The sequence below is a fragment of the Pleuronectes platessa genome, chromosome 15 (genome assembly GCF_947347685.1).
Source record: "Pleuronectes platessa chromosome 15, fPlePla1.1, whole genome shotgun sequence".
NCBI lineage: Eukaryota > Metazoa > Chordata > Actinopteri > Pleuronectiformes > Pleuronectidae > Pleuronectes > Pleuronectes platessa.
In genome coordinates this window covers 1,106,782-1,114,852 of record NC_070640.1, presented here as the reverse complement: position 1 = coordinate 1,114,852, position 8,071 = coordinate 1,106,782, and the positions used below count along the sequence as shown (strand labels likewise).

General features: G+C 39.7%; 2 protein-coding genes across 2 annotated transcripts; both read left to right on the top strand.

Annotated features, from left to right (window-relative positions):
- Positions 1-977: 977 nt before the first annotated feature.
- Positions 978-3,390, top strand: LOC128457301 (uncharacterized). Its single transcript, XM_053441937.1, has 4 exons — positions 978-1,290; positions 1,707-2,060; positions 2,201-2,441; positions 3,372-3,390. Exons 1-4 carry the CDS (start codon positions 1,152-1,154, stop codon positions 3,388-3,390), a joined length of 753 nt encoding a protein of 250 aa, XP_053297912.1. The 5' UTR covers positions 978-1,151.
- On the top strand, positions 3,378-5,249 carry LOC128456811 (sialic acid-binding Ig-like lectin 14). The gene is made up of 5 exons (XM_053441177.1): positions 3,378-4,031; positions 4,149-4,409; positions 4,612-4,696; positions 4,823-4,880; positions 5,159-5,249. The coding sequence occupies exons 2-5, from the start codon at positions 4,196-4,198 to the stop codon at positions 5,237-5,239; spliced, it is 438 nt and encodes a 145-aa protein (XP_053297152.1). The 5' UTR covers positions 3,378-4,031; positions 4,149-4,195; the 3' UTR covers positions 5,240-5,249.
- Positions 5,250-8,071: the final 2,822 nt, after the last annotated feature.

Sequence of the window (8,071 nt, the reverse complement as noted above, 5' to 3'; positions counted from 1 at the left end):
TCCAAAATAAAAAAAATCTTCAATTTAGCGATGGGATTTACTGGTGTTTGTCCGTGCGTGCATGTTAATGATGTAAAGAGGACGGAAGACAAGGAGTTAACTGATGTACAATTTCTATCTCTCATCGTGACTGGCTGACAAACATCGTTTCTCGAGGGTGGAGTCTAGCTGCTGATGAGGCTTCACCACAGAGACGTGAGAAGCCACGATGGGTTTGAGAGCAGCAGCGAGTTGCTTTGTCATCTTCCTTCTTTCTGTGTCAGGTACATCTACATTTACAGGAAAACACGTTGTGTTATATCGTTTGTATGAAAAGTGTTGAATGATTGTTCCAGTCTTTCTCATGGCGCCAGCTTCTTAATGTTTGGGGTTTTCCTGAATTTCTGTTAAATTACTTTGAGTTATTGTGAAGTTTGGATCATTGATTGTACAAACAAATTATTGTGAAGATGTCTCTTTAGTCTCTATCATGGCCTCTTGGTCATGATAGAGGGTTACACTAAACACTGACATTCAAAGTTTCTCTGGAGGAGTTTCCTAGTTCATCCAACTGTTTATTTCTTTGAGGGAGTTTCTTCAAATTTGGTACAAATGTTCATCACTTGGACTCAAAGATGAACTGATGACGTTTTGGTGGTTGAAGGTCAAGGCCACAGTGGCCTCATGAAACCTGTTTTTGGCCCTCTCGATCATGATAAAGTTAGGGGTTGACTCTCTCTCTCTCTCTCTCGCTCTCTCTCTCTCTTTTAAATCGTTCATATTCAGTCACAGTCATTGTGCCCCCTATTGGTCAGTGGAAGTAACCCTTGTGTATATAAGCCTCCTGTTTACAAGGAATGTTCATAGCGTGTTCTACTCTTGATGTACAGCAGCATAGTTCAACGCTGCTTACAGCTTCAGTTGATGGTGATACAGGTTTGCTGGGAACAGACACTGAAGTCGTTTCTCACACTCTGTTAAATGAAGAAATTCACAGTTTGTAAAAAACACATGTTACTTCTTTGTTTTAGGTTTAATCTAACACCTTCTGGCTCAGCATGCATGTAAGTGGAAAGAGGAAGGACTGTGTTTAACAGTTTAAATTTATCTTTATCTTACAGAATCTGTCTTTATTCTCGGACTCTTCTGTGTTGGAGGTGGACGTGTCTGTGATGTCACTGAGTTTCATCTCCTGCACATTATTTATCTGTGGAGGTTTTTCTTGTTTGAAGTCACAGACGAGAGCAGCAGCTACTATGAGTGTAACTGCAGCAGCCAGTGGATTGGTTGTCCTTCTTCTCACTGTGACAGGTACTGTACCTCTACATTCATGTTCTCACTCTATTTACACTCAGACTTCTGATTCACCTGAAGTGAGTTTGAGAAAGAAAGTAAAAATATAAATGAACCATTCATTCATTTTCAGATCACCACCTGTAAAGTGATGCAGACAGAAAACATATGAATGAATTATCATCAGTATTATTTTGTATCTTTGTTAAGAAGTTTCAGGCAGATCAAGGTTTCTATCGACGAGAGTCTGAAATATTATTCTCATCATGTCTGAGTTCCTCTCCTCTCGATGAGGACTTGTCATCACTGTGTGGAGTCATCAGTTGAAATGCTATGGAATGCTGCTCATGGAAATGTGTTTCTTTTCTACAGAAAGTAAAAAGTAAACTAAGTGTTCTCTGGTGTGGTTATGAATCTGATTCTCTGTGTTACAGTGGTACAGTGTGAGAATGGCTGGGATGTGAGTTACACTTCTACTGAGATCTGTGCCATCAGAGGATCAACAGTGGAAATTACCTGTACCTACACATACCCATCCACATTTAATAACCATGATACAGTTCAGGAACCTTTCTGGTTCATTAAAGAGAGTAATGGGATTCACGTTGATCTAAGGACTGATCCGGAGTATTCAGGTCGTGTGGAGAATCTCTGTGGAAACAACAAGTGCACTCTGAGAATCTCTAACCTGAGAGAGAGCGACTCAGCTGTGTACAAGTTCAGGTTCACAACAAACCAACCTACTGGGAGTTTAACTGGTTCAGCTGGAGTCACTCTGTCTGTCACAGGTAACATTTACATCTGAACATTCATTCATTTATTTCCTTCATCTTGATTGGTTCACTTGAGTGTGTGTGTGTGTGCACTTTTATATGCATATGTGTGTTGTCTGTTTGGACTAAAATGAATTCCTTCTTCTCACACACAGGTTTGCATGTGCAGGTGAGCACATCAGGGAAGTTTGGATCTTATAGAGAGTTAGAGCTCAGGTGTCAGAGCAGTTGTCGTCTTCCTGATCATCTGAACTACGTCTGGTACGAGAATCAACAGAAGACGAAGATTGAAGGAGAATCTTATTCAGGTGATTTTCATCCTGCAGACAGAGTTTCCTGTGCTGTTAAAGGACTCGAGGATTTCCGCTCTCCATCAATCAGTGAGTTTAATCTACAGTATTTCACTAACTGCACCATCTGCTGGAGTATTTGAGAAAATGCATTGAACCATAACTTCATGTGTCTTTAAATACTGTTTTCTGCATGGGCACATTGAACTCTTTGGATACTACTGTCATTACTGACAAACTAGTGTAGTACTAGTACTAGTATTCTGCTTGTGTAAATAAAGATGGAAGACATGACTGCTCCTCAGAAGTGAAGACAAAGCATTGTGATCGCCCCCTGGTGGCTGGCTGCAGTATAGAACATACATCCTGTCTCCTCCATGTTAGTGGGAAGGACATGGACCAAACTAAAAAGTCAAATACATTTCCCTCAAAGATGGTTTGTGTCATTTTAGGTCGTTCTTATCACACTCTATTGTTCATGCATAAGTTTGGTTTTAATTTATTATTTGATGAAATGAAAATTAGATTAAACTTAAACCATGATTGACAGCTGAGGCTGACTCAGGATTGGTCAAGTTCATGTATGGGCGGGACCTTGATACTGTGGCTCCACCTCCGGATCACTACTGTGCAGACTGTGGTTCCAAATGTGAAAGATGGCAGCGTTGGTATCCAGGATATTTTGGCTTCATTTCTGGAGAGTGGGAGGAAGTGGAGACGTGTCGTCCATCTTTGGTCGACTCTGCATAAAGACACAGATCATTTCCTCCATATTGACCAGTTTGCTCCATTATAAGAGCAACTTATACAAGGTCCCTCATGTCCCTCAGCTCCAACAGTGTGTTTCTCCCTCACTCTGAAGTCTAAAGGGAACTTCACTGTGTTTTATGTGAACTGAAAGTTTCCTCATCTTAGCATCGTCATCATCTTAAAATGAAAACCTGCCGACTGGTGATTCACCAGAGAAAATACATGGAGCTAGTTTGATAAATGTATAAGTTTCTCTTCTGATTCTCTGATGTGCTCTGTGTTACAGATGTAAGGAGTCAGTTTGAATGGACTGTGAGTTACACTTCTACTGAGATCTGTGCCTTCAGAGGATCAACAGTGGACATTAACTCTACCTACACATACCGATCCAGGTGGAATAACCTTGTTACTACAGTTCAGGAAACTTTCTGGTTCATTAAAGAGAGTAATGGGATTCCCGTTGATCTAATGACTGATCTGGAGTATTCAGGTCGTGTGGAGAATCTCTGTCGAAACAACAAGTGCACTCTGAGAATCTCTAACCTGAGAGAGAGCGACTCAGCTGTGTACAAGTTCAGGTTCACAACAAACCAACCTATTGGGAGTTTAACTGGTTCAACTGGAATCACTCTGTCTGTCACTGGTAACATTTACATCAGAGTAAGTTTGAAATGTTAACGTGTATGTTGAAATAAAATCACATGTTTGTTCACAGCCCCTCAGCTCCAGGTACATGTGAGGAGATCAACAGCCAATCCATCTCCTACCTGGACAGAGCTGACCTGTCACAGCAGGTGTCAGCTCCCTGATCATCTTTCCTACGTTTGGTACAATAACAATAAACCTGTTGGACGAAAAAAATACTTTCACCTCCGACACTTTGATGCTGAAGACAGATATCACTGTGCTATAGAAGGACAGGAGCGTTTCCCTTCTCCTACACTGTGTGAGTTTACTCCTCATGAAGCTAAAATAATGTGGAAATAATTTAATTTAAACATTTAACGAATAATACACACAATGTCTGTCATCTGTTATCATCATTCTGTTTCCACACATACAGATGCTCCAAAGCCTCCCTCTGTGTCAGTGAGTCCCTCTGGTGAGATCATGGAGGGCAGCTCGGTGACTCTGACCTGCAGCAGTGATGCTAACCCAGCAGCTAACTACACCTGGTACAAGGAGGACAAGGACTCACCAACAGCATCAGGACAAAACTTCACCATCACTAATATCACAGCTGAACATGGTGGAAAGTATCAGTGTGAGGCCCAGAACACACACGGACGTAGTTACACCACCTTACATCTGACTGTTGGAGCAGGTGAGTTTAGCACTCTGACTTTTACAGCCTACACCCCCCCCCCTCCTTTTCACTGCACCAGAACCAGATTACCAAATGTGTCACAGCTGTATATCAAGCCCATCATATTGCACATGAACAATACTGACTGACCAACAGCTTCACCTGGCAAACTGAGTCATCAGTCTAACCACACTGCTCATGTCTCCTGTCTGTTGTCCAGGGAAGTCAGTGATAATCATGAATACCATCAGGCTGACTCTGATGGTCGTGCTGGTTCCAGTGCTGGTCTGGACTCTGTGGACGAGGTAAAACAAATCCTTCAGTTCACCCTCTGCTCTTTTACTGTCTTCTTCAAATGTCTTCAAACACTAGTTTCAGTGTTATGAAGTTCATTTTGTCACATGTTGTGTTTGTTGTTGTTTTCGATCCAGGATGAAGAAAACTCTGAGCTTGAAATCAGAAGTGAATGAAGCTGTGGAGATGATGGAGGTGAGAGACAGTGAGGCCAGAAGAATGACTCCATATCACTGTTTTCATCTCACCATGTTAGAGAAAGAGATAAAACAACTCTTGGATCAGCTACTTTGTCTGAATCTGCCCCAAAATGTAAAAGGTTCTTTCCATTGACCGTATATTAAAATGGACGTAGACTCTGAAATCAGTTTATCAGTTTTTGTGTAATCTGTTTTGAATGAAATGTGATTATTTGCAGGTTTCATGAGTAAAGTCCAGAGAGGATTAATATTTTCTCATCTCTCCTCCATCAGTTAGACAACTGTCCTGAGTATGAGAACGATGGTGGTGCAGCACAGACAGAAGACACAGAGGAGCAGGAAGACCTGGTGTGAAGCATCAGGTCAGAGCCACTGGGACAAACACAAACAAGATGGACGACTTCAAAAAACATCAGTACAAACTAGTTTTACTGAAACCATAGTGTGTAGTTATTAAATACAGGAAATCTGTCCAAGCAACAAAATATCTGAGTGCAAACGCAGAGTTCAGAGTAAAAACACCACTAAATCTGAACGTGCTGATCCAGCTCTAAAACTTAAAGACCACGCTTTAGAATGAAGAGGAAAACACCCGTACATTTCCTTTCTACTCATGGTTTCCTGTTTTCTTTTCCCCTCAGGTGCACTGTGATTGATTGAAAGCTGTTAGGAGGGAACAGGAAGTATCTCTCTTTCCATCCCCGGTTGCAGCAGCAGCAGTTTGTACAGCATCACCTGTAGAGCAAGAGTATTGTTGTGTTGTTTCTTTTCTTTTTCTTTTCTGATGGGTCCAGTCGTCCAGTTTCCACAGCTTTATTTCTGTGAGCTTTAGTTCTGATATTGGTTTATGTTGAAGGAAGATTCTCAGATCCTTCGACCCTTTGTGGGTTGTTGTGTTGTGTTTTCCTTCTTTTGTCCATTTTGCCGGCCTGTTGTTGAAGTTTTTGTCTTTTCAGCAATAAATATATTTTCTTTTTGCTGTTACCGTCTGAACTGTGTTGGACGTCTTGGTGATGAGCCTGTGAGGCTGTGGTAACACCACGTGACTCTTGTCTTATACATGATAATAATGTGGTTATTACATGGATAATGAATTATTATGTATCTTGATTTTATGATTCTTTCTTATATAATTTTTTTGGGGCATTTGTTTTCACACTTTATCTATTTAATTCTTTGTTTTTCAGCAGAATTACACCAGAAAACTAAAACCGATTTTTCAACAAACTCAAATTGGGGCATGAATCCTGATAAATGAAAACAGGATTATGGAAAACTGATGAAAACAGTCAGGATTATTTAGAGGACTGGTTTCTATGAGTGATTAAAATCATACAAAAAAGATTATATTATCACTTATACTTAATTAGGATTATTGAGTCATTATAATATTATTTTGGGTAATTTTAGAAACAATAAGTTTGTTTGCTGCACCTTTAGGAGACTGATGTTAATTATACCTTTTCTTTTTCTTCACAAGATTATTCATATCTATAGTCTTGTTTATTTCTTCTGTTGTTTACGCGCAACTTCCTCTTTTCTAACTTTGTGATGTACAGTTTTGCAATAAAGCAGATTTTCTTTAAGGATCATTAAAAGCTGTTTTTTTATTCTGTTCATATATTTTTATTTTTACCTCAAATGTGAAGCTCATTTTTTCCTAATTTGCTTTGATTTGAAACTCTTACTATATTTTAGTCTCACTTACAGTATTAATGACAGTTCATTTTAAGTCTTTCTTTAATTTGTCTTTTTCTTGTCAATCTTTATTGCATCTGAATGAGTCACTGAACAGATGAGATTAAAAACTCACCAGTTATTCTCAAATCTCCTTTAATGTGTTTTCCTTGTGTCAGTGAGATGTTGTGATGTGGATGATTCAGGTTTGGATTGAACAGCAACTAAAGTTATTTATCACACTCGTTCAAACCACAGTTTAATCTAACACCATCTGGCTCAGCATGCAGGTAGGTGTAAAGAGGAAGGAGGGGCGGGGGGGGGGGGGGGGGGGGGGGTAACAGTTTAAATTTATCTTTATCTTACAGAATCTGTCTTTATTCTCGGACTCTTCTGTGTTGGAGGTGGACGTGTCTGTGATGTCACTGAGTTTCATCTCCTGCACATTATTTATCTGTGGAGGTTTGTCTTGTTTGAAGTCACAGATGAGAGCAGCAGCTACTATGAGTGTAACTGTTCATTCAGTGTTTAAAAGATATTGTCTGAAGCTGAATGAGATTTCAATTGTACATACAAATAATTGCAAACTTCTTAAAAACTTGATAAATCAACTTCATATTGGCCCATTAAAAAAGACTGTATAAATGAATTTAAAAAAAAGCACAGTGAATAATAAGACATTTTCTTAAACTTTACCAGCATTAAAGACAGAGTCAAAAAGACAACAGCTGATCAGAGGTCTCCTGCCGAAGTTATCCAATCAGATTCGTCCTGAAGTCCCAGCCTCAGTGGACTTATGTAGGAATTACAATTTCAAGTGCAAGTACCTCAAAGTAAAAATGTGGAACATGGTCAAAATGGCCACTAAATGCAAAACAAGGCTTCCTGTTGCATTTTTCCAATTGCACCTCAAACTTAATTGTTTGTCTGGTCATGATACAACTGTGTATTGTTTTTTCAGGTCAATATGAACAAGACGAAGTTCTTTCCATTTGTTTTTTCCTGCTTCTCGTCCTCAAAGACAAACTGTGAATCCTGAGGAATCAGAAGGTTTTGATTGTTTCTTCTCCTTCTTTGTTCTCAGGACTCGTCTGTGGCCGGAGGACGATCGATGGATTTATTGATCAGTGCCGAGGAGACAGATGGAAACACACAGAAGGAGAAACTCGGCTTTCCATCTGTGGTTTGTCTCCTTTTGTCTCGTCACTGACCTGAAGAATAAATCAGAGGCAACATTTCATATTATAAAGACGTGTGTTTACTGAGTTAATGATCTGCAGGGGCTTTTATTTTGTAGGTCACTTCATAACATTTATATTTGATCAGATATTTTTTCTGTTTGATTTGTTTCTGTTTTTATTTTTACACACACACACACACACACACACACCTTTTCTGTTTCCGTGTACATATTCACACCAAAGAGGAAATGAACACATTCCTCAGTCTGCTGAAGGAACATTGTTTCCTACACTGTGCGTGTGTGTCTGTGTGTGTTTGTGTGTTTCA